A 27,017-nucleotide genomic window follows, 5' to 3' on the forward strand; every position below is an offset into this window, starting at 1 on the left:
AACAAAAATGACTGCATTATCTCATTTAGACCTTAGAACAATTCGATAAATAGATGCATAGGATTATTATATCTTTGTTTTACAGACGAAGGAATAGAGACATAGGTAAGTTAGGTGTGTCCAATCTAGCATGTGACAAAACCCCTGCAAACAGTCTTTGGAACCTTGGCCACCACATACAACATTTGCTTCCCAAGATATTTTATTTTTTACCCTCGAACTGACTGCCCTGCTTCTGAATTCTATTAATTAATTTCAAATGAATAAACTAAAATAAACAGAAAAATCAGACACCATTTTCAGTTCAAATGTAATCACACTTACCATAAGGATACTGCAAGATTGAAAGTGCACCATTACTGTACTCTTCGTGAGAAAACTTATCATTACTAAGACATTTGTCAAATTCATCAGACCCCACCAAGACAGGAGTTCTAGAAGGAGAATCTAAAAGAAAACGGTGAAATCTTAACTGTTATGATTTTAATGAAAATGTGTATGCCTCATTCATTCAAAACACAGATATTCAACCACAGTTCAGTTTAAATATGTTAGTCAAACAATGGCCCAAGGTTTTTTCCCTTGAAAAACAGTCTTATAGAGAAGATGAGTCATTTATACAAGTCATTAAAATATGATGTGGTATATGTGATAAAAAAAAAAACATATACAAGGTATAGAAAGACAGCTGAAGAAAACAGATGGCTTAGTATTTGAATTTAATTCGAGTGTCTCAAAGAAGTGTGATGTGATAGCCAGATAATGTTTCACAAATATTCTTAATATAAACTAAATGATACCAAGGCATGGTCAGAGAATGGTTAGAAGTTTTTCTAACCTGTCTAGAGAAACATTTTATTATTAACACTGATTTCTACAGAAGCAGCTGTTGCTTCGATGAAATCATGTTGTAAAATGATAATTAAAATTCATTAACTTCTGAAATGCCTTCCCCATTTATTAGAAAGGATGAGCATGTGTGCTCAGTCATGTCCTACTCTTTGTGACCCCACGGACTGTAGCCCACCAGGCTCCTCTATCCATGGGATTCTCCAGGCAAGAACACTGGAGTGGGTAGCCACTTCCTCCTCCAGGGGATTTTCCCGACTCAGGGAGCAAACCTGTTTCTGCATTGGCAGGCGGGTTCTTGACCTGCTGAGCCATTAGGAGGCCATTAGAAAGTACAGAGCATACAACAGTTGTGATCCTTGTGATACTCAAAACTAGGGCAAAGACAGTCATGATCAGGCCTCTGAACATCTTAATAACATTTATAAAAGTTCACAGTTCACTTACGAATTAGAGGTTTCCATTTGATGATTGGCAAAGGAATAATAGCATTTTCACTGTTGACAGATTCCAAGGCCTTGGGACTCGTAGGAAACTTTTCTGAAATTCTGACTGATGACTGCAGATACAGCTGGCCCCTGTACATTCCTAAATCAACCAGAACCCTGTCAATCGCATTTAGAATCAAGTGCCCATGATATTTTTTTTCAAAAAGGTTCATTTTGGTTTAATAAAATTAGACGAATTTCAGTTATTTATTATTCATGTGCTACACAGCTCTTTTCAAAGACTCATGCATGAAGCACTCAAATTTGACCCAAAGGTTATTCAACAAAAACAGGGGAGGAAAGTTATGTACAAGTTACAATGTTTCTCACTGAATAATCTTTGGTAAAAACTGGGAAACTCCTCTGGCAGGAAAATTGAAAGAAATAATTGTTCTCTTCGGAAACTAATAGCTTAGATGAAGTAACCTTTTCTTTAAGGAAACCTAAAACACCTGCCATTCACAAGATACTAACAATTCAATTAAATACTGTCATATCATGTGTGTGACATGTTACTCTTTCAAATTCTTGCATTTCACTGAGATTGAGGGGTGGGTAGCACATTGATAGCACTAAAAGAATTTTATGAGTATTTGGCCACAAAATTAGTTCAAATAATTAGATTTTAGGGTTTTCAAAATGTATTATATTAAAGGCTTTCAATTGCCCAGTAGCACACAAGCATTTTGTTTTAATTTTTCAGATAAGCTGTATAGACACATAGAAAAAACTAAACATAATCTTTAAGAGGAAGCAAGCTGATAGAGATACCAATACAAATGTAAAAAGTTTTAGACTTTGAAGATACATAAGTAACATGAAACCATGCTACGTAATGGCAACATTTTTAAGCCTTTTAAATAAAGGTCTCCAAGAAAAAGAATACACTATGGTAATCAGAAGTTTCAGAACTGAAAAAATGATAAAACACTGCAGAACAGAAATCAAAGTATAAATCCTAAGGCCAGAGAATGTACTAAGGAATTAAAACTACTATAGGTACACCTGAAGTAGGGAGAGACCATGTAGGAATAAAACCTGAATTCAACATGTACTATCTCGAGATAAGAGACATCCACTCACCCAAGTAAACACTGTTTTCTGTGGCTCCCCGGGCAGCTTCTACAATATCTTCTTCATCTTCTAAAACTCCATCATTGGAGGCGTAACTTGTATCATCAAAAAGACTGATGGGAATGACTTTGCCATCCTTAACCAACCAGGCAGATGCAATGGGAGTACAAAACTAAACAAACAAACAAAAATGGAAAAGAAAATTTAAATATCTTCAAGCAGTATTTATATGTATCCCAACTCCTGAAATACCATTTAAAACCACAGATTTATTTTAAAAATTTTCACTTTTCCAGCTTTTTTGTTGTTGTTCAGCTTTACTGAGGTATAATTGACAAATAAAAATGTATGTACCTATGATATTGTTGTTTAGTTGCTAAGTCATGTCTAACTCTTATGACCCCATGGACTACAGTCTGCCAGGCTTCTCTCTCCACGGAATTTCCCAGGCAAGAATACTGGTGGGGGTTGCCATTTCCTTCTCTAGGAGATCTTCCCGACCCAGGGATTGAATCGGCGTCTTCTGCATGGCAGGCGGGTCTATAACACTGAGCTACCTGGGAAGCCATTTATGGTATAGAATGTGCTATTTTGGTACATGTACACACTGTGAAATAATTAGCACAATCAGGCTGATATATCCATCACTTCATAGTTATTTTGTATGTGTGTTTTAAGAACATTTAAGATCAACTCTCTTCACTTCTGTTTAATATCGTAAGGATCCTCCATGCTGTTTTCCATAACATCTAGGTCAAAGAAACGCTGCTGTACACTGTTCACCTCACCCAAACTTGCTGTCTTCTGTCTTTCATAATAGCCATTCTAACAGAGGGCTTCCCTTGTGGCTCAGCTGGTAAAGAATCCACCTGCAATGCAGGAGACCTGGATTTGATCCCTGGGTTGGGAAGATCCCCTGGAGAAGGGAAAGGCTACCCACTCCAGTATTCTGGCCTGGAGAATTCCAAGGACTGTATAGTCCACGAGGTCACAAAGAGTCAGACACGACTGACCAACTTTCACATTTTAAAAGATATAAAATCACAAATTTCTTAGAGCACAGAGAACAAGTTGAAAAACTGCAAAATGGCAGTCACCTCCCTCTACCCAACATGTCTGGTCAGACTGAGAAGGAAAGAAACACATTCATAAATTCTCAGTGGTTCTAGGTACCTGGTATTCCCACTCCAGGTGTCCTTCCTTCTTATTAAACGCCATAACTTTCCAATCCGCAACGGAGACCTTTATCACTGTATCCATCATGACAGCTTCCTGCTCTTCCACGTCTGAAATGATTTTAGACTGTTCTTTGTTTCCACTGGGCTTTAAAGTGCTTTCAATAAATCCGGCTCTAGTTTCCATGTCTGGAATATACCGAAGTTCAAAGTGGCCAACACTGAAATTCCACCTTAAATTTACAAAGGCGTGTTTTAGAAATTTACATTTAAAAAAAGGGACCAAACAATAAAGAACTCTTGTAGAGTGAAGAAACAAACACTAAAACCTGGGTGATGAGAAAAGGAACAATTAAACACAATCTTCAGGAAAAGCGCACACTACTGATTTCAGCCACAAGAGGGCGTAACTTGGGTCGTGACGCTTTAGAAAGGGATTCTGAGAGCTGTGATGTGACAACAGCTATGGGATAGATTTTTCTCTCAAAGATTAACAAATGTTCACATTTCTAAATCAAGGCGATTTTCTCAAAACACATTAAAGTCACATCAAAATGACGCAGCTTGCAGTCAGTCCTACTGCTTAATTAAAATGTGGAAACATTTCACTCAAGCGTAGAGAAATTAACCCTTATTGGGATATCCCAATAAGCCAATGTAAAAGGCAAGAAGAATACATCAATTTTAGATTTTTATGAAAATAGAGCCTTGAAAGGCAATGTGACCCAGTATACCAAGTCTGAAGGTCATAACACCTCAGCTCCAGCCTTAGTTCTCTACTGACTGAGATCTGGTTAGCCTTAACCTTGTCTGAGTTTTAGTGTCCATATCTGTAAAGTGGTAGCAGTAATGTTTCCTCTAGAATTAACATATAGAAAAATCACATATCTATTGACACTATAATGGTCTTGACACTTAGATATAAAATGGCCCTAGAATTCTGACATCTGTTAAAAAGTAGATACTCAAGGAATATGGATCTCAGACGTCAGACTCTTCCCATTCTGATAATTCAAATTCTGTTAAGTTGAACATCTGCTCCTATGGTGGCTGAACACGCAACAAGCATTCAACATTTAGGGAAACAAAATCTCATCAGGATAAAGGCGCTCTGGTTGCCAGCAAAGCCCTCGACTTACAGTCCAGGGAATGAAGAGAGAATACATTCTTCACTGAACTTGAAAAAAGTTTTCAGGAAACAGTTATTGTGCATCAAATTAGACAAAATCTCAAAGTCTGGTTCACTTTCAAAAAGATAAAGATGGGCTCTCAAATTCTTTTTATTGCATGGCAATTTAGAATTTAAACATTAGGTTTAAAAAAAGTCAAGCATGTAATTTATGACCACTAGTATATCTAATCCAATCATGTAATTTTATTTTAGCTTTTTAAATATTTATTTATTTGGCTGTGTTGGGTCTTAGTTGCGGCAAGCAGGACCCTTTGCTGTGGCGTGCAGGCTTCTCTATAGTTTTGGCATGTGGGCTTATTTGCCCCATAGCGTTGGATCTTAGTTCCCTGGTCAGGGATTGGTCCCAGATCCCCCCGCAATGGAAAGCAGATTCTCAACCACTGGACCACCAGGGAAGTCCCTAATCACGTTACTTTAAATGTAAAGATTTACATTATTTGAAAAAGGAAACAAAAAAGTATTTGACCAAATAAACTATACTTTAACACTTTAAGAAAATAGATTAAAATATTATCTTAAAATTGATGTGATAGTCAGACAAACTACAAAACTATCTACCAGAGAGAACTTCAGAGTCCAACAGGCCCAAGTAAAACAAACCACATCAGCTTTGTCTTTCTGTGTTCAAAGAACTTTGACCAGTGAGGTTACTGTGAGAAGTATCATTAACCTAAAACTAAGCTAATATACGGGCTTCCCTGGTGACTCTGGTAAAGAATCTTCCTGTAATGCAGGAGACTCAGAGATCTGGTTTCAATCCCTGAGTGGGGAAGAACCCCTGGAGGAGGAAATGGCAACTCACTCCAGTATTCTTACCTAGGAAACCCCATGGACAGAAACACCTGGGGGGCTATACTCCATGGGGCCAAGAGTCAAACACAATTGAGTGACTAAGCAATAACAACAACAAAGCTAATATACAGTCATTGTATGGGACTCCTCCTGGTTACCATATCCAAAAGCACATGGTGAGAAGTTCAGCTCAAGATTTGTTAATATTAATTGTCATGAAGCTGTTTTAAATTTAGGGGCTACAAGGACTTCCTTGATGGTCCAGGGGTAAAGAATCTGCCTTCCAATGCAGGGGACGTGGGTTCAACCCTTGGTGGGGGTACTAAGATCCCACATGCCACGCATCACAACTGGAGAAGCCTGTGTGCTGCAACCAAGACCCAGCACAGCTTAAATAAACAGATAAATCGAGGGGCTACATTTCTCCTTAAAAAGTAGTATGCTTCTGGGGAAACAAAACCGTTCAGAAAATTTCAACAAAGAAAAAGCCGATGAACTCTGCTCTTCCCGTACTTCTAAACATCAACAGCAACATCATCTAAATACACACTTCTCATTGCCGCTGCGAGGTCCAACGGCTCTCACGGTTTTCTGGGTGCGCTGCAGGAGCAAGATGTCTTCTTCTTGTTCCATTTCATCATTATCCCACTGGCGACAACCCAGAGCTGAACAGATGTACCTCACCTGAAAAGACAGGTGTAAAATTAGTAAAGAGAACATGTTCCAGGAGATCAGAGACAGGAAAAGACTCTCGATAATTTATAAAAAGTGAAAGGAAATTGAGGAAATGTGTAAAAAGTACCCAAGGATTAAGAAGCAACAGCTATACTATTTAGCACAAGGACCTCTGCTCGATACTCTGTAATGGCCTATATGGGCTTCCCTGCTGGCTGAGCGGTAAAGAATTCGCCTGCCAAAGCAGGAGACATGGGTTCAATGGAGAAGGAAATGGCAACCCATTCTAGTATTCTTGCCTGGAAAATCCCATGAACAGAGGTGCCTGGAAAGCTATAGTCCAAGGGATCGCAAAGAGTTGGACACCACTTAGTGACTGAACAATGATGACAGTGGCCTATATGGGAAAAGAATCTTAAAAAAAAAAGAGTGGATATGTGTATAACTGATTCACTTTGCTGTTTACCTGAAACTAACCTAACACTGTAAATCAACTATACGCCAATTAATTTTTTTAAAATAAATAAATTTTTAAAAACTGGAAAAAAAAAGCAGCAATAGCCAGATTACCACCAGTTCCTAAAATGAAACATTCAGAACCATAGAAGTGCCAGTTACTATTTACTTCAGGGAGCGAGTTTCAGGATTTAGACAATTTCAGTCTTACTGTGAGCATTTCCATGAAGAAATGGAGAGCTAGTTGTGATCTCTTAGTAATAATACCATGAATAAAATCCAAGGTGAGCTAAAAAAAAAAAAAGAAAAATCGCCTCGGAGTTTCCATACAACAGAAGCATTTAGTTCTAAAAAATTCAAACCTTATCTAACAGCTGTTAACATTTTCAAGTACCTCCTTCAAATCCTCATTCAAAGGAAAGGGGAAATTCTTTGGATGGTGTGACCAAAATCCTCACAGAAAGTGTACCTGCGAGGATACCAGAATTTTGGAGCAGCACATCAAATCACGAAACTAGGTGCCCGGGTTCAGTCCCACTGTTTTACCGATGAGAGCACTGGAGGAGAGAGAGGACCACAAGGCCCCCTCAGTACAGTATAGATGCAGGTGGCTGGAGAAGGCAAAAAAGTTTGCGAGAACAAGAAGGGCCGATGGGCCGAACACTCAGACAAGGGATCATCAAGTTTGGAAAACTCAAGGATCAAAGACCTTTTTTCTATTCTTCCTTGTTTTCAAGTCTATATACAAATATTCAAGTATTGACGTGTTAAGGGGTTAGAAAGAAATTTTTACCTTCCTAAAAAAGTGTGTTTTTACTTATTCCCAACAATGGATTTATAAGATCCAATCTTAAGAGTCAGATTATTTCCTAAGAGCTAATAACGGAGAAAGCATAGGTCATTAACAGCATGACTTTTTCATCAGGCAGATTTAAATCAAATTTGACCTTGGCAGTTTCTGAACCTTTGAAAGCCTCAATTTTCTCATCTTAAAATGAGCACACACACACACACAAAAAAAATGAGCACAGACTTGCCTCTTAGATTCTCTCATGACAGGCTCAAACTAGAGAAATAAATAGTAGTAGCAATTATTCTTATCATCAGGATTATTATTAATCCTTGGAGCATTCCTCATCTATCCAAATAAAAATTTTTTAATGCAACCATTAGAAATATTGTGATGATTTCAAAATGATGCATGAAAAATGCAACTGACACACAGCAGATCACAGTTATTCATTCTCTTCCTTCTGCTATTCCTGCTCTGCTGTTTGACTCTGCTGTTTATTCTGTTATTTTGGATAAATTCTGTTTCTCTTAATAGTATTTCCCCCTTTCTACTTCACAGTCCTTTTATCAAAAGAAATGACAGTCTTGGGGGAAAATTATAACAGATCTCAACCAGTAATAGTATAGTTTAAGAAATTATTTCTTCTATTCTTATTTAGTCTGACTTCTCCCCAAACAAATTGAACATTTTTACTCACCTTTCCACTATATGCACTGAGTCCATATGTAGTTAGAGACTTTCCTCCAACCAAGACAACATCATCTCCAAATTTATAAGATGATTCAAGAAGTGATTCAACTGTAAACGGAACTGTTTCCATGCTCTCACGATCCCGGTCCCACTGGAAGAGGTCTCCATCCAGGGAAGGAATGATCATCTTGTTCCCAAATACCTAAAATAAAAGCTAACTTTAAAAAGGATTTTATGAATGAATAAAGACGTGCTACATATATACAGTGGAATATTACTCAGTCATAAAAAAGAGCAGAACAATGCCATTTGCAGAAACATGGATGGACCTAGAGATTATCACGCTAAATGAAGTAAACCAGACAAAGACAAATATCATATCATATCACTTATATGTGGAATCTAAAACACAACACAAATGAACCTAACTACAGAAAAGAAACAGACTCACAACAGACGCTAAGAATATACCTGCGGTTGCCAAGGGATGGAGGGGTGGGGGAGGGATGGACTGGAAGGTTAAAATTAGCAGATGTGAACTATTATACATAGAATGAATAAACCAACCACAAGGTCCCACTTTATAGCATAGGGAATTATATTCAATATCCTGTGATAAATCATAATACGAAAAGAATATGAAAAAGAATATATATATGTATATATAACTGAATCACTTTGCTGTACATAGAAATTAACACAACACTGTAAACCAACTATATGTCAATAAAACAAATCTTAAAAAAAATAAATAAAAGGATCAGTAGGAACTAAGAGCCGTGGTCTCATGCCTCATGTACTTTGGCCTCTGGAGCAGGAAACGAAGTTGCACATCTTATCAACCAAAAGCAATTTAGAAGAACCACCCATCTCTCCTGGGGCCCACAGGTACACCCCAATATGATTTTCCTCAAACTCTGCTCACCAGGAGCCAAGAGTGTTCCATAATAAGAGCTATCAAATGAGAGTTCTGTGACTCAGTGGGTTCAAGCAGAGGTTACTGGAGGAGTTCTTACGGTGATTACCATGCCAACAGATAATGTGATTTTCTAGTAAAGGGACAGCTTATGCAGCACTTTCCAGGCCTGTTTTATCCAAGCCAGTTACCACCAACGATTCAGGTCCAAGGAACACAGGTTGACTCAAGCAGCATCCCACTCTTTCTTTCATGCAATTTCTCAGATCTGCTAAGAGCAAGAAACCTGGTAACCAAGCTTAATGATTTCATGCTCTTAGAGGTCGTTCCTTCTTTTAACAATGTTTATGGAGGGCCTATTACCTGTCACAGGAAATAGTGCCGTGGTCTCACGCCTCATGTACTCTGGCCTCCAGAGCAGCATACGAAGGTGCACAGCTTACCAACCAAAAGCAATTTAAAAGAACCTGTATCTCCTGGGGCCCATAGGTACACTCCAGTATGGTTTTCATAGGAAACAGAGTAGGAAAGACTAGAGATCTCTTCAAGTAAATTGGAGATACCAAGGGACTATTTCATGCAAGAAAGAAGAAAAGGAAGTGAAGTCGCTCAATTGTGTCTGACTCTTTGCGACCCCGTGGACTGTAGCCTACCAAGTTCCTCCATCCATGGGATTCTCCAGGCAAGAACACTGGAGTGGGTTGCTATTCCCTTCTCCAGGGGATCTTCCTGACCCAGGGATTGAAAGCAGGGATCAAACCTAGGTCCTACACATTGAAGGCAGACGCTTTAACCTCTGAGCCACCAGGGAAGCCCCATTTCATGCAAAGATGGGCTCAATAAAGGACAGAAATGGTATGAACCTAACAGAAGCAGAAGATATTAAGAAGAGGTGACAAGAACACACAGAAGAACTGTACAAAAAAGATCTTCATGACCCAGATGATCACGATGGTCTGATCACTCACCTAGAGCCAGACATCCTGGAGTGTGAAGTCAAGTGGGCCTTAGGAAGTATCGCTACGAACAAAGCTAGTGAAGGTGATGGAATTCCAGTTGAGCTATTTCAAATCCTGAAAGATGATGCTGTGAAAGTGCTGCACTCAATATGTCAGCAAATTTGGAAAACTCAGCAGTGGCCACAGGACTGGAAAAGGTCAGTTTTCATTCCAGCCCCAAAGAAAGGAAATGCCAAAGAATACTCAAACTACTGTACAATTGTACTCATCTCACACACTAGTAATGTTCAAAATTCTCCAAGCCAGGCTTCAGCAATATGTGAACTGTAAACTTCCAGATGTTCAAGATTCAAGATGGTTTTAGAAAAGGCAGAGGAACCAGAGATCAAATTGCCAACATCTGCTGGATCATTGAAAAAGCAAAAGAGTTCCAGAAAAACATCTATTTCTGCTTTATTGACTATGCCAAAGCCTTTGACTATGTGGATCACAATAAACTGTGGAAAATTCTGAGAGAGATGGGGATACCAGACCACCTGACCTACCTCTTGAGAAACCTGTATGCAGGTCAGGAAGCAACAATTAGAACTGGAAATGGAACAACAAACTGGTTCCAAATAGGAAAAGGAGTACATCAAGGCTGTATATTGTCACCCTGCTTATTTAACTTACATGCAGAGTATATCACAAGGAACGCTGGGCTGGCTGAAGCACAAGCTGGAATCAAGACTGCCGGGAGAAATATCAATAACCTTAGATATGCAGATAACACCACCCTTATGGCAGAAAGTGAAGAAGAACTAAAGAGCCTCTTGATGAGCGTGAAAGAGGAGAGTGAAAAAGTTGGCTTAAAGCTCAACATTCAGAAGACCAAGATCAGGGCATCCGGTCCCATCACTTCATGCCAAATAGATGGGGAAACAGTGGAAACAGTGGCTGACTTTATTTTTTTGGGCTCCAAAATCACTGCAGGTGGTGACTGCAGCCATGAAATTAAAAGACGCTTACTCCTTGGGAGGAAAGTTATGACCAACCTAGACAGCATATTAAAAAGCAGAGACATTACTTTGTCATCAAAGGTCAGTCTAGTCAAAGCTATGGTTTTTCCAGAGGTCATATATGGATGTGAGAGTTGGACTGTGAAGAAAGCTGAGCGCAGAAGAATTGATGCTTTTGAACTGTGGTGTTGGAGAAGACTCTTGGAGTCCCTTGGACTGCAAGGAGAGCCAACCCGTCCATTCTAAAGAAAATCAATCCTGGGTGCTCATTGGAAGGACTGATGTTGAAACTGAAGCAGCTTCATAAATTGCTCACCTGATGCGAAGAGCCAACTCACTGGAAAAGACCCTGATGTTGGGAAAGATTGAAGGCAGGAGGAGAAGGGGACGACAGAGGATGAGATGGTTAAATGGCATCACCGACTCAATGGACATGAGTTTGGGTAAACTCCAGGAGTTGGTGATGGACAGGAAGGCCTGGCATGCTGCAGTTCATGGGGTCGCAAAGAGTCAGACACGACTGAACGACTGACCTGAACTGAACTGATTACATGTTAGGGACTATTCAGTTGCTTAGGATACACAAGTAAGTAAAACAAACAAACAAAAACAAACACCTACCAACTTGGATCTCAAACTGGATTAGGGAGCTAAATAACATAATAAATAATTACAGACTATGTTAGGGCATAAATGCCATAAGAAAAAAAAAAAATAGAACAAGATAAAGGAGGAAGGGAAAGTGTATGCATGGGAGGGGAAGGGACTGTCATTAAGGGTTAAGTTCAGGGCAGGCTCCCACAGAGAAAGTAACATTTGAGCAAACTTGAAACACAAGTGTTAACTCTGCTGATACAGGGGAACAGCCCTTGCAAAGGTCTTAAGCGGGAAGTACTAAGCGGGAAGTACACGGTGACAACGGAGGGGAACAGGCTGGAGCGGAAAGGATGGAGAGCAAGCAGAAAGCCCGAGACTGTGCTGGTGGTTGGCAGCGGAGGTGATGCCGGTGGTTGGATAAAGTAAAGCCAGCAGGATTTCATGGTGGATTCCCCATACACACGAGCAAAAAAAAGAGCCCAGGATGACTCTAAAGGTTTTGACCAAGAACACCTTGTTTCTGAAGAGTTAAATTAGTACATGCCTTTGTGACACTGGCCTTTCAGCATTAACAGACACAACTCAGGAACCCCCTGGCGGTTCAGTGGTTAGGACTTGGTGCTGTCACTGCTGGGGCCCGAGTTCAATTCCTGGTCAAGGAACTAAGATCCTACTAGCCATGTGGTGCAAAAAAAAAAAAAAAAGGACACAGCTTGACTTATTTCAGCTAATGACAACAACTATTTTCCTGACTGTGAAGGCTCAAAACTTTGGAAAGGGGGCTGTGAAAGAAGTACTCCAAACAAATGTCGATATAAACTTAAAAAAAAAAAATTCTCTATGGACTTCTTTGTTCCTTAAGCAGCAGAATCTTTTCTTTAAAGAGATACTTACAGGGATCTTTTAAAGAGATCCTTTTCTGTCACAAAGAGTTTTAAGTTGTTGTTTAGTTAACATATTCTTTCCCCCACCCCCTACCCCCAGGTCTGTCCCATACTCCTGGAGTTCTAGAAAACAGGCTGAAAAACTGGACTCTAATCCACTTCTTTCCTTCATTTCAAATCCTTATATCTCTGCGTGAACTATTTTAATAATCTCTTCACAGGTCTTAGCTGGAAATTTCCTCAACCTAACCTCTGCATATCTTCTAGATTAATCTTTAAGTCAGAGTTAAGCTTGTTATGACACTATTCAAAAATCCTCAATAGCGCTCCATTATCTTCTTACTAAAGACCCCAAATCCTAAGTCCAACATTCAAAGTCCTCTAAACACAACCTTGTACAATCTTCTCCTCGTCTTTCACCTTTCCCCACGTGGGTGGAAATCAGGCATCATTACTTAAGCAGGATATTTAATGTTATGTCATTGTCAATGTCATTCATTCTCCCTGGAGCACCCTCCAGTACCAACTCTGCCCACTGAAATCCCATTTGGCCTTCAGGCTAGCATCACTTATGCTTTTCCTTTGAAATCCAGGAAAATTTTAGCAGTGGAAGTTCACTGACAGAAGTCTTACTACTATACTTTTTGCTGTAACTATACTGAGACAATATTACAGTCTCAAAAAGTGTTCACTGTACTGTTAAATATTAAATATGTTAATGTGTACACATTTATGCTTATACAGTAGCTGTAAAATTAATGCACTCAAACCTAATGGCCAGATTTTATCAAATTCCATTCCCTCAGCAAAAGAACAAAGGCCTCTGAGAGACATGGCTGACTCCTGGGCTGGGACAAGGCAGGTAGAAGGTGAACCTTTAATATCTTATTGGTCTGAAAAGTAAGAATATGCCCCCCCAAAAAAGATGAAAACGTGTCACTGACCACATCTGGAACTGAGGTACCAGAATGATTAACTACTGAATTATAAAGCATTGGAAAAAAATAAGGAATTTATGAGTCCATATTGTTAACAAATAGATAAACAACATATGGGAGAGAAGGGAATGTGTTTACTGCAATAAAATGCGAAGAGTCTACTGATATATTTGAAGGGAAGACTGCAGTTGGAAAAATTAGCATCTTGCAGTCATCGCAGTTAAGATTGTGTCAGGCAAAAATCAGCTATGCTGTTGAAATCTAGGTGAAAATTTTGATGAGAAGCTGGATATCTGTATAGTCCTAAAGTATCTTCCTCTGCTTCCCTAGTGGCTCAGCGGTAGGAAATCCGACTGCCAATGCAGGAGACTCAAGTTCAATTCCTGGGTCGGGAAGATCCCCTGGAGGAAAAAATGGCAACCCAGTCCAATATTCTTGCCTAGAGAATTTCATGAACAGGTGAGCCTGGCAGACTCTAGTCCATAGGGTCGCAAAAGAGTTGGAAATGACTTAGCAACTAAACAACAACAAAGTATCTTCCCAACTGCTTATTAGTTACAATAGACTAAAAACAAAAACAGAAAAGTCATATAGTGGAGAATTTAGACAATCCCTTGACTAGATGATCAAATGAGTTTGACAGACAGGAAACCCTAAGAGAAGGTTACCCCTACAGCATTTTGAACCAAGAATGCACAGCCTGGATCTAATTATCAGGAAACATCAGACAAGCACAAAAGAAGGAAAATTCTATTTTATTTTTAAGCAAAAAGCCAGAGAGACAATATTTTTCAAAAATGTCAGTGTCATAAAAGATAGAGTCTGTGGGGAAAAAAATCCAGATTAAAAGAAGCTAATGTGACAAGTAACTGTACTACCTGACCCTAGACTAGATGCTACACTGGGAATGAAAGACACCATAAAAGACATTATTAAGTCAACTGATAAAACTGGAATATAGACGATAGATTAGAAGTTGATGACTGTACTGTGATTACGTAAGAGAGTGTCTCTATTAAGAAATGCACACTGAAACATTTAGGAGTAAAGAGCTATAATGGATATTTCATTTATCTTTAGATATTTCAAGAAAAAAAGAGCATGGATGGGGGTTTGGGAGAGGAGAGATTACACATACAACTCAAATGATAGAGCAAATACGTTTTGAGGAGATTCATCTGGGAATACAAGGGTTGGTTCTTTGTTTTTTGGTACTACTTTTCATACCAAAAAGTGTGCAACTTCTTGTACTGTGAAATTACTTCCAAATAAAAGGTTAAAGAGAAAAGATACTCAGCTTTGCAGCTGTAATTAAACTCAGAAGGCTATACCATGAGATTGAAGGTTCATCATAATTCTCGATATCTAAAGATCTCCAACTATTTCTCTTTATTTTAAAGAAATCTAAATTTGGGGGGACTTCCCTGGCGGCCCAGTGGTTAGGACTCTGCCCCTTCACTGCCAGAGGCCTGGGTTCGATCCCTGGTCGGAAACTAAGATCCCACAAGCCATGTAGCATGGTCAAAAGTACATAAATACATAAATAAAAATAAACATTTGATTTTTAATGAGCTCTCAAATGACACTGGCATGTATACGTATGTATACCACCGCATATTATCTTAGAGTTTTAACATTACTATTTCATTCTTTGCTTTCTTCTATTTCTTGGTAGCAACAGATAAACAATTCTATTTTCAAAAATCAAAGTTTTTCATCTTTTGAAGAATGTTCAACTTGAAGTTGTCATTAAAAACAGATTTAGTCATAGTTTACATACCCTATGGTGAAGTTACCATGGTATTTAGCCAAAGTAATCACCCATTTTAAGTTATACATTAGTCAGAAAATCAAGTTTACTGTTCTCTACCTTCCACATTATATTCTCCATTCTATTCACTAGAACAATAAATTCAAACTATGATATAAAAATGATAATAAGGGACATCCCTGGTGGGTCAATGTCTTAAGACTCCTCGCTCCCAATGCAGGGGGTTTGAGTTCAATTCCTGGTCTGGGAACTAGATCTCACATGTTGCAACTAAAGAGCAAAGATCCTACTACATGCCATAACTAAGACTTGATGCAGTGAAATAAATATTTTTTTTTAACAAATGATAATAAAAATAATGATAATAAAAACTTCAATAAAATGATAAAATTAAAAAACAGGTATTGTCTGGTAATGTCAACAGCAGCACTGGTTGAGGACAAATAGGCAGAGCAGGTGCGTTATCACTACAAGAAAGAGGAAGAGTGGTTAGTGGGTCTGCAGTAAACAAATAACATTTATTTTTACTTGTTTCCTCTTCCATTAAACAACTTCTCTTCCTCTAAACAAGCAGCAGGTCCTTAGGGAACACAAAGGCTTCGAAGTGCAACCATCCCCAATCACTCCCCCCGCCACACACGAAAAAAGAACAAATAAAAACCTCCATCAGACGAACAGGAGCTAAAGTTCACCTTTGCTTCCAAATGTAAAAGAAAGTAAACTTATCTGCAACTAAAAATATGGTTTAAACAACCAAGAAGATGTCATGTGATTGACCATATGGAGACAAACTGCCTTATTTTATCTGCTGGGTTTTTTTTTTTTTTTGGCCTTATTTTAAAAGAGGACAAAACCCAAAACAAAAATGCATTATGATTCAAGCCTTGATCATGTCATATTTCTGCATGATGATTTTAAAGTTCACTTTCAAATAGCTGCTCTTCACTAATTGGCTGCTTATGAGTCATACTCACGGCTGCTAACCTCTGCACCAATCTTTGTGAAGTCTTTGAGGCTGCAGCTGTGAAGCAGATGGCGCTTTTTCCTTGAGAGCCACAAGAAGCGGTCGAGGCCTGCAGTTCAGGTAGAGAGATGACCTCACCTCTCAGAAAAGCATTACCTCACCCTCCCAGCATAGGAATGAGTCACCCGGAGAGTCAGCTGCAAATCTCTTGGTATAAAAAATATGTAGGTTATGGTGATGCATTTTCACATTCCACCAGTTTGTCTCTGGAAGGAGCCATTTGTTCTGATTCGCTGCTCTGCATCTCAAACTAATTACGTGCCTCGCTTCCCACTTCAGTCATTTTCAAAAACCCACACGCTTATTATCTGCGGGTGGTGGTGGGGTTTCCCTCTATTTGTTTTTTCCTGTGAATAATTTTAAAATAAAAGGTTTGTCAAATCGGCAGGCAAACTCGGGATCAAAGATTCAACCCCAGTCTTTAACCACCAAGTCACAAAGCAGCTTAGTAAAAGTAATTCAGTTAACATTTCTGATCAAAACCTGAATGGCATAATGAATACCTGCGGTACCCGGAATCAAGGACTGCTATTTGAAATCAGAATGTGAGGATAAGAACTCTGTTTTCAAGTGGCAGGAGGAACTTCAACTGAGAAAATAAAGGAACTGACTAAAAACAAAAATTCTTCCTATTTGAAAAAAACATATTTTCATTTGGTTCTTCCTTCTTTTTCTATGTGATCACCTCTCCACTCACCCAGCCCAAACCTCCCGCCATCAACACATACACTTTGGGTGGGTATATTCAACTTTAACTTAAAATGGAAGTTTTAAAACATCAAATGTAAAGAGATGACTATAATAAAACCCCATGTGTCTATGACCCAGTTTCAACAATCATCAACATTTGGCTACTCTCCACTCATCTGCTACATATATTTGTTAGGACAGTATTTTAAAGTCAGTCACAGGCATCATTGTCATTTCACCTACACATACTTCAGTATTTGCTGCTGAGAAATAACTACTATGCCAAATGTTACATCTAACAGAATTAAGAGGAATTTCTTAAAAATCATCTAGCATTCAAATTTCCCTGACTGTTGCAAAGACATACTATATAATTGGGGCTTCCTTGGTGGTGCTAGTGATAAAGAACCCACCTGCCAAGGCAGGAGGTGTGAGAGACGTGGGTTCAATCCCTAGGTCAGAAAGATCCCCTGGAGGAGGACACAGCAACACGCTCCAGTATTTCTGCCTGAGAAATCCCATGGACAGAGGAGCCTGGTGGGCTATAGTCCATGGAGTCTCAGAGTCGGACATGACTGAAGTGACTTAGCACTCAGAACTATATAATTCATTTGCTCCAACAGGAATATAAAGTCCACATATCACATTTGATTTTTTTTGCCCCCTATCAGGGCCCCTTTTACTCCCTTTTTCTTGCTTTGATTTACTTGAGAAACCAGATTATTCATCCTACAGAATATCCCTCGGTGTGGATTTTGCAAGTGACTTAACTTGTTACTTTATTCCCAGTATTTCTTTCCTTTCTTTCTCCCCCCACCCCCTTTTCTTTTCTTTTTAAAATTTATTTGGCTATGTGAGGTTTTAGTTGCAGCATGTGGGATCTAGTTCCCAGACCAGGGGTCAAACCCACGCCCCCTTCATCGGGAGCATGGAGTCTTAGCCACTGGTCCACCATGGAAGTCCCTATTCCCTGTATTTAAAAGATGTAATACACCTTTTCTTTAAAAGGTGTAATAACAACTGGAGCTTTGATCTGATGCAGCTTTGATGTTTTGGGACAAGACTACCTCACAGGCTGTGCTGTATACTTCCTATTATAGAGGTCAGACATTCTCATTCATATCTGTATCGCCTATGACTGCTTTCTCACTACAACTAGAAAGACTGCATAGCCCACAAAGCTCAAGATATTTACTATCTAGCCCTTTACAGAAAAAGTTTGCCAACCCCTGAGTTATGTCATATGTGTTACTATTAGTCAGTGGATTCAGTGGAGTCAGTCTGGTCCCTTCATTTTAAAGAGCCCCATCAACTTTTCACCATTTTAGTATCAACTGAGGATCTACTACTTCAATAAAATGATAAAAGAATGACTTTCAATTCTATCATTCTTTCTTCATTTCTTAGATAGAATTTTTCTTAAAAAAAAAAAAAAGAAAGAAAGAAAAGAACTTCCCTTGTTAGACTTTATTTATTTATTTATTTATTTTAAAAAAATATTTATTCATTTATTTGGCTGCACCAGGTCTTAGTTGCAGCATGTGGGATCTAGTTCCCTGACCAGGGATCGAACCTGGGCCCCCTGCATTGGGAGCTCAGAGTCTTAACCACTGGGCCAGCAGGGAAGTCCCCCTTGTTAGACTTTAGATGCTGGATTTGCCTCTAGTTCCCTGATCAGGGATAGAATCTGGGCCTCCTAAATTGAGAGCTTGGGGTCTTAACTACTGGCCCACAGGAAAGTCCCCTCCACAGCTATTTAAAAAGGTATGTCTACAATTAATGCTGGAGAGGGTGTGGAGAAAAGGGAACTCTCTTACACTGTTGGTGGGAATGCAAACTGGTATAGCCACTGTGAAGAACAGTATGGAGATTCCTTAAAAAACTGGGAATAGAAATGCCATAATACCCAGCAATCCCACTGCTAGGCATACACCCTGAGGAAACCAGAAATGAAAGAGATACATGTACCCCAATGTTCACTGCAGCACTATTTACAATACCTAGGACATGGAAGCAACCTAGATGTCCATCAGCAGACGAATGGATAAGAAGTTGTGGTACATAGACACAATGGAATATTACTCAGCTATAAAAAGGAACACATCTGAGTCAGTTCTAACGAGATGGATGAACCTGGAGCCTATTATATAGAGTGAAGTAAGTCAGAAAGAAAAACACAAATATATGAAATTTAGAAAGATGGTAACAATAATCTTATATGCAGGGCAGCAAAAGAGACATAGATGTAAAGAAGAGACTTTTGGACTCTGTGGGAGAAGGCGAGGGTGGAATGATTTAAGAGAATAGCACTGAAACTTGTATATTACCATAGGTAAAATAGATGACCAGTGCAAGTTTGATGCATGAAGCAGGGCACCCAAAATTGTTGCTCTGGGACAACCCAGAGGGATGGGGGGAGGGTGGTGGGAGGGGGGTTCAGGATGGGGGGGAGGGTGGTGGGAGGGGGGGTTCAGGATGGGGGGGGAGGGTGGTGGGAGGGGGGTTCAGGATGGGAGGGAGGGTAGTGGGAGGGGGGTTCAGGATGGGAGGGAGGGTAGTGGGAGGGGGGTTCAGGATAGGGGGGAGGGTGGTGGGAGGGGGGTTCAGGATGGGGGGACACACGTGCACCTGTGGCTGATTCATGTCGACGTATGACAAAAACCATCATAATATTGTAAAGTAATTATCCTCCAATTAAAATTAATTAATTTTTAAAAAGATATGTCTCTTGGTCCCCAAACTACGGATGAATGTTTCTACCATTTTGGGGATCCTGCTTTCCCCATTCCTTCCTCTGTTCCCCCAATTCTTCCACAGTCAAAACAGAAAGGGTTTTGGTGGTGGTGTTTTTTTAACATTTTCTTCTGCTTGAAGACTTTCAATGAGACTGACGAATCAAAGGATTCTCTTAGTGAGGCATGTGCATTCTAAGCATATTTGTAAATACTTCTAAAGAATTCACACCAACCAAGAGGTCAGGAAATCTAGAAGAGAGCAGGAAAATCCTAAAATCCTACTAAAGCCAATCTATCCTTGAAACCCTCTTCTCTCTGATTCATCACTCTCTACTTGAATTTTAATATGTTAGGGGTTCTACTCAGCCATAAAAGGGAACAAAACTGGGTCATTTGTAGAGACATGGATAGACCCAGAAACTGTCAGAGAGTGAAGTAAGTCAGAAAGAGAGAAACAAATATTGTATATTAACACATATATGTGGAATCTAGAAAAAGTTGATACAGATGATCTTATTTACAAAGCAAAAATAGAGACACAGATGTAGAGAACAAATACGGATGCACACTAAGGAGGAAAAGTGGGGGTGGGATGAATGGGAGACTAGGACTGATATATATGCACTATTGATACTATGCATAAAACAGATGACTAATGAGAACCCATCACAGAGCACAGGGAACTCTACTCGGTGCTCTGCGATGACCCAGATGGAATGAAACCCAAAAAGGTGAGGATGTATGTACAGTGGGCGGAAACCAACCCAGCATGGTAAAGCAACAAAACTCCAATAACACTTTTAAAAATTAAAAAAAAAAAGGGTTAGGGATTTGGAAAGGTTGGTTGGAGGTCATTTTCTCATCATTCTCCTCTACCAGGTGATGGTTTCTCTCAGTTCCCAGGACACTAATACTTCTAACTTTTCCCTTCAGTGCAGACTTTTCCTCTGTGAGCACCAGACCCATATATACAAATGCCTTCTTAACCTCTCTGCTTGGAGAGCTCTCAAAGTCACTCTGAACTCATCACGTCTAAACAAATTCACGTTCTCCCTCTCTACACCTGTTCTTAAGTTACTACTAATTCCTCCTTTGGTCTTTTAATTTCACAAAGACTTCCCTCCTTAAACATCTCTTCGATCCATCACTTTACTTCCCTCCACTTCCTCTGTCTCACTCCAATCCAAGCTATCCCCATCTGTACCAGACTAGTCTCTTAACTAGTCTCCCCACTTTTGCTCTTCTTCCTCTTCCAGTCCATTTTCCATGGTGGTTGTTGTTCAGTGGCTCAGTCGTGTCTGACTCTCTACGACTCCATGGACTAAAGCAAGCGAGTCTTCCCTGTCCATCACCAACTCCCCAAGCTTACTCAAATTCATGTCCATCGAGTCAGTGATGCCATCCAACCACTTCATCCTCTGTTGTCCCCTTCTCTTTCCGCTTTCATCTTTCCAGCATCAGGGTCTTTCCAAATGAGTCAGTTCTTCCCATTAGATGGCCAAAGTATTGGAGTTTCAGCTTCAGCATCGGTCCTTCCAATGAATATTCAGGACTGATTTCCTTTAGGATGGACAGGTTTGATCTCCTTGCTTTCTGAGGGACTCTCAAGAGTCTTTTCCAACACCACAGTTCAAAAGCATCAATTCTTCAACATTCAGCCTTCTTTATGGTTCAACTCTCACATCCATACAAGACTACTGGAAAAACCATAGCTTTGACTATTTGGACCTTTGTCGGCAAAGTAATGGTTAGTACAACTATGTAACATAGTATACTATGGTTAGTACAGACAATATACATAGTCAGCAGAGTACAGGAGAGATTGGCTTTACTAGGATTTTAAGAATTTATCTACTTTCTTCCAGATTTCCACAACTTCTAGCTGGTGTGAATACATCACAAATATTTCATTTTTATTTATTTATTTGGCTGCACCAAGTCTTAGTTGCAGCACTCAGGATCTTCAACTTTCATGGCAGCATGCAGGACCTTTCAGTTGCTGCATGTGACCTTTTAGTTGTGGCATGTAGAAAATCCCACGGACAGAGGAGCCTGGCGGGCTACAGTCCACGAGGTGGCAAAGACTTGGACACAACTTAGCGACTGAGCACACTCACGGGATCCAGTTCCATGACCAGGGATTGAACCCGGGGCCCCTGTACTGGGAGCAGGGAGTCCCAGCCACTAGACCACCAGGAAAGTCCCTTTACAAATATTTTCTAAATATAAATACTTCCACAGTTAGAGATAACTGGCTTATAATACAAATGCCTCACTGTGCCAACCTTCTGATTCACCAGTCTCATTGAAAGTCTCAGCAAAACACAATGTGAAAAAACCCTTTCCATTTTGACTATGGAGGAGTCTCTCCCAGTTAAAACCTTTCAGTGGCTTCCCATGGCTGAGGATGAAATCCGAAACACTTCCCATACATTATGAGACCCCATATAGCCTGACCCCAGCCTCCCTCTATGGACTCATCTCTACCTCACCCTCAACCCTCATCCTAGTTGCCATCCTCACCTTCTTTAGTGCTCTGAGCACACAATGATCATTCCTGCTGCAAGGCCTTGATGCTGGCCATTTCCTCTCCCAGAGCAGTCCTTCTCAGCATCTCTGTCCATCTCTTACAGCTCTTTATCCTCACAGGATCTCAGCTGTAAACACTGTTTCTTCTGAGCAGCCCTCTCTGACCTCCCACTTTGGGAGGTCAGGTACCCTTGCTAAGCCTCTCTTAGTTCTACCCTTTCTTGTGGCAGTTACTGTAATTAGACTATGATATTTACACTATAATAGTTTCATATCTGGCTCCCCTGCTAGCTCCACATAGTGCCACATAAGTTCCATAACGGCTAGGATCTTACCGAACCTGTGCATTGCTGAAACCCCAGCTGCACAGTCCTGCGGGACCCTCTGCCGCCTTGAAGACCAGTTGAGTTTTGGGTGTGTTAAAGTTCAAGTACCACTGACTCTCTCACTAGGGTTAAGAAGCAGGGACCTCTCTGGTGCTCCAGTGGTTAAGAATCCACCTTCCAATGCAGGGAACGTGGGTTCCACTCCTGGTTGGGGAACTAAGATCCCACATGCTGCAGGGCAACAAAGCACATGAGCTGCAACTAGAGAGAAGCCCGCCCATGGCAATGAAAGATCCCATGTGCTGCAACTGAGACCCAATGCCGCAAAATAAATAAATAAATATTAAAAAGAAAAAAAAAGCAGCAGCAGTCAGGTGCTCACAGCGCACTGAGCACCATGGTAAGTTTGCTCTCTATTATGATGGGCTTCCCTGGTGGCTCAGATGGAAAAGAATCTGCCTGTAATGCAGGAGACCCAGGTTCTATCCCTGGGTTGGGAAGACCCCTTGGAGAAGAGAATGGCAACCCACTCCAGTATTCTTGCCTGGAGAATTCCATAGACAGAGGAGCCTGGCAGGCTACAGTCCATGGCGGGTCTCAAAGAGTCAGACACAACTGAGCGACTAACACGTGATGTCTTTGTCCCTAAATTTCAACGAGAACGTTGAAATTAACGTGACAGGGAGAGAAGAGGAAGCTTATTTGCTTAACGGTTGGTGTTCCAGGGAATCATACCTCAAGGATTAAGGAGAGGGCCTCACGGTTAACAACTAGTTAGTTGATCGAACATGAAGAATTATGAAATCTTTCAGTAGATTTGGTTATTGGTCAAAGGCATCCTGTGTGACATGCTTAAAAGGAAATGTAGATTTAAAAGAAGAAAGAAAGAAAGAAAATGCAGAAGAAAAAACAAATCCTGAAGTGATTTGGAATTTACAATCATCAAAGATTCTGAATTATTGCCCAAGAGCAGTGAGATACCAAGTAGATAATCATTCTTTCATTCTTTCTTTCCTTAACCTATACTCAACCTACAAAACAAAATACCTCAAGGAAAACTACTAGCTTAACTGCTTAAGTATACTTTTGGCATTCATGGTGAAAAATAAGAGTTTAGTAACTACCTCTGCCTTCACTTAGGTTAATAAACATCCACAAAGTAGATAAAACAATATGCACAAGGAGTCAGTTTCCTACAAAACAGAGTCAATCAATTTCTCACTTGACAACATGCATGCTGGAACAAATTGATTTAGTTCACAGCACTGCTTTCAGCCACGCTAAGGGATGAATAAGACAAAATTATATCAAAGCACTGTTTCACTTCTATAATTAAAAGAAAAGCAATTAGCCTAAGCAATTATTTAAATACTGGCTTGCTCCACGACTGACAGAGACTTTTCCAAATAAACTACCATCTGAGATGGTGCTCATCTAAGACTCATGTTGTGCTAGTTTATGTACAAATGAAAAACTGCCAAATAATCAGACATCTTTCAGTATAAATTAGAGAATCTTTAAAAGAGATTACAGAGCCTTTTTTAATAAAGCAATGCTCAAAACAGCCTACTGATGGACCTTTTATGAACAAATCAAGTAACCATTAAAAATGTACTCTTTTTCAAAGGCTTCCTCCACCAACCCTCAGCCTCATGAAGGCCCGTCTTAACAAATGCAGTCTGATGTAGGGCAGGGAGGAGGCTGGAAGGCTCTCAGATTATAGTTGTTTCTGCACCTGTCTGAAACAGAAAGGCAGTGTGTCCCTTGGGGAGAAACATGCCTAAAATAAAATAAAACAAAACCCCAAACTCTAAGTATAGACTTATAATAGAATTGTTTGTTCCTTTTAAGAGGGAAAAAAAGGGGAGGACATTTTAACAGAAAAATGAAACAAAAAACAAATATGGTATCTCTAAATAAAGAAAAGGTAAAGATATTGTCTAAGGACAGACTAGCTATAAATACACAGTTATAATATGCATTCTAAATACAGATAAGGAAGGTCTTTGTATTTATAAGTGTGTTTCAAAACAGAGAAGTAAGCAGCTAGTTCAAGAATCTGATGTCTACTTAGATTTGGTGAACTATGATCCTAATGCCATCCAGAGACCCCAAAGAAAAACCATGCTACAGTTTACAATAGCCAGGACATGGAAGCAACCTAGATGCCCATCAGCAGACGAATGGATAAGAAAGCTGTGGTACATATACAAGATGAAATATTATTCAGCCATTAAAAAGAATGCATTTGAATCAGTTCTAATGAGGTGGATGAAACTGGAGCCTATTATACACAGTGAAGTAAGTAAGAAAGAAAAACACCAATACAGTATACTAATGCATATACATGGAATTTAGAAAGATGGTAATGACAACCCTATATGCGAGACAGCAAAAGAGACACAGATGTATAGAACAATCTTTTGGACTCTGTGGGAGAAGGCGAGGGTGGGATGATTTGAAAGAACAGCATTGAAGCATGTATATTTATCATATGTGAAACAGATCTCCAGTCCAGGTTCAATGCATGAGACAGGGTGCTCAGGGCTGGTGCCCTGGGATGACCCTGAAGGACAGGATGGAGAGGAAGGTGGGAGGAGGGTTCAGGATGCGGAACACATGTACACCCATGGCTGATTCATGTCAATCTATGGCAAAAACCACTACAATATTGTAATTAGCCTCAAATTTAAATAAATAAATTAATTTAAATTTAAAAAAAGAAAAAAGAAAAACCATGCGAAGGAGATCCAACCAGTCCATCCTAAAGGAGATCAGTCCTGAGTGTTCACTGGAAGGACTGATGTTGAAGCTGAAACTCCAATACTTGGCCACCTGATGTGAAAAACTGACTCATTTGAAAATGACCCTGATGCTGGGAAGGACTGAAGGCAGGAGGAGAAGGGGACGACAGAGGATGAGATGGTTGGATGGCATCACCGACTCAATGGACATGAGTTTGAGTAAACTCTGGGAGTTGGTGATGGGCAGGGAGGCCTGGCGTGCTGCCATCCATGGGGTCACAAAGAGATACGACTGAGTGACTGAACTGAACTGATGTCACAAAACAAAATTTTAAAACCATCAGGGAAGAACCATGGCCAAATCTCCTGAGTGCTTTGACTCTGCATATAAATCACTAGAGAAAAGCAAATTGGATTTCAGGTGGTCCTTCTGAAAACCAAAAACAAAATTCTTAACTACTGTCAAAAGTATTAGATTTAAATAGATAGCCAGTGGGAATTTGCTGTCTGACTCAGGGAACTCAAACTGTGGCTCTGTGACAGCCTAGAGGGGTGGGATGGGATAGGAGGTGGAAGGGGGGTTCAGGAGGGAGGGGCATATGTATACTTATGGCTGATGCATGTCGATACAGGGCAGAAATCAGTACAATACTATAAGGCAATTATCCACCAATTAAAAATAAATAATTTTTTAAAGAAAGTATTAGATTTAGAACCTAGGAGCACATCTGCTAAAGCTAACAGAGTAAATTTTAGGTTCATCATTCATTCTGACACACAGACACACACACAGTTTTAGCTTGGTTTATATCACTATTCTTTTGAGGAAGTTTATAAACACCTAGTCAAGAGGAAAGAGTGGCAAATTAGATCTCTGTCCCAAGGCACCTCAACCTTCCTGCAGCTCACAATTCATTCTAAAAATAACGTGAAACCCTTGTTTTTAATGGAACCATCAATCTCTCTTATCCTCTGGGAACTTATTTTTTTCCTTAACATAATTGAAATATGACTAAAACAACATAATAAGTTATTTTATATGCCTTTTGAGTCAGAAAAGGTTAAGGGCATCATCAGAGCAGGTTGAGAGGCAACGAGACATGTACCTAACGGTCATGAATTTTTGCTATTTTTAAAAGAATCCTTAAAGGCACTAAAAAGGGAAGTGAAAAAATTCCTCTAGATAATTTATAAGGGTATTTCATGTATTTGATGGTACCTGAGCCCTGAGGTTAGGACAATCTTAAGAAATTTTGTCCTATCCATCATTTTACAGAGAAGGAAATTAAAGCTCTCCTGAAATAAAGAACATGAGTTTGCACAAGCTCTGGGAGATGGTGGAGGACAGGGAAGCCTGGCATGCTGCAGTCCATGGGGTCACAAAGAGTCAGACACGACTGACCGACTGAACAACAGCCACAACAACCGAAATAGTTTAGCCAAGTCACACAGCCAGTTAACAGCAGCGTATCCACTAGAACTAGCCCCTGAATCCTGGTGCATACACCACACCACACAAACTCCCTGTGATGCTCTTACTCTATTATTCAAGCAAAAGTACATGTGACTCACAACCAATTCCTCTAGCACTAGTAACTTTAAAAGTTTCCTTACCACTGAGTCACCTGGGAAGCATCAGATCAATCAGTCACTTAATAATCACTGCACAGAGGACTTTCCTCATGGTCCAGTTGTTCAGAATCCGCCTGCCAATGCAGGGGA

The 27,017-nt window shown here is 39.9% G+C and overlaps 1 protein-coding gene across 1 annotated transcript in view; it reads right to left on the minus strand.

Annotated features, from left to right (window-relative positions):
- EIF2AK3 (eukaryotic translation initiation factor 2 alpha kinase 3) overlaps positions 1 to 27,017 on the minus strand; it is a 79,102-nt gene that overhangs the window by 31,373 nt on the left and 20,712 nt on the right. The window contains exons 3-8 of the mRNA XM_043917846.1: positions 8,192 to 8,386; positions 6,121 to 6,254; positions 3,585 to 3,819; positions 2,421 to 2,583; positions 1,297 to 1,437; positions 325 to 447 (exon numbers count right to left, since the gene is read on the minus strand). Coding sequence (XP_043773781.1) covers positions 325 to 447; positions 1,297 to 1,437; positions 2,421 to 2,583; positions 3,585 to 3,819; positions 6,121 to 6,254; positions 8,192 to 8,386 — 991 coding nt within the window. The remainder of the gene's footprint in view (positions 1 to 324; positions 448 to 1,296; positions 1,438 to 2,420; positions 2,584 to 3,584; positions 3,820 to 6,120; positions 6,255 to 8,191; positions 8,387 to 27,017) is intronic.

This window comes from Cervus elaphus, chromosome 11, assembly GCF_910594005.1.
Source record: "Cervus elaphus chromosome 11, mCerEla1.1, whole genome shotgun sequence".
In the NCBI taxonomy this organism is placed as follows: domain Eukaryota; kingdom Metazoa; phylum Chordata; class Mammalia; order Artiodactyla; family Cervidae; genus Cervus; species Cervus elaphus.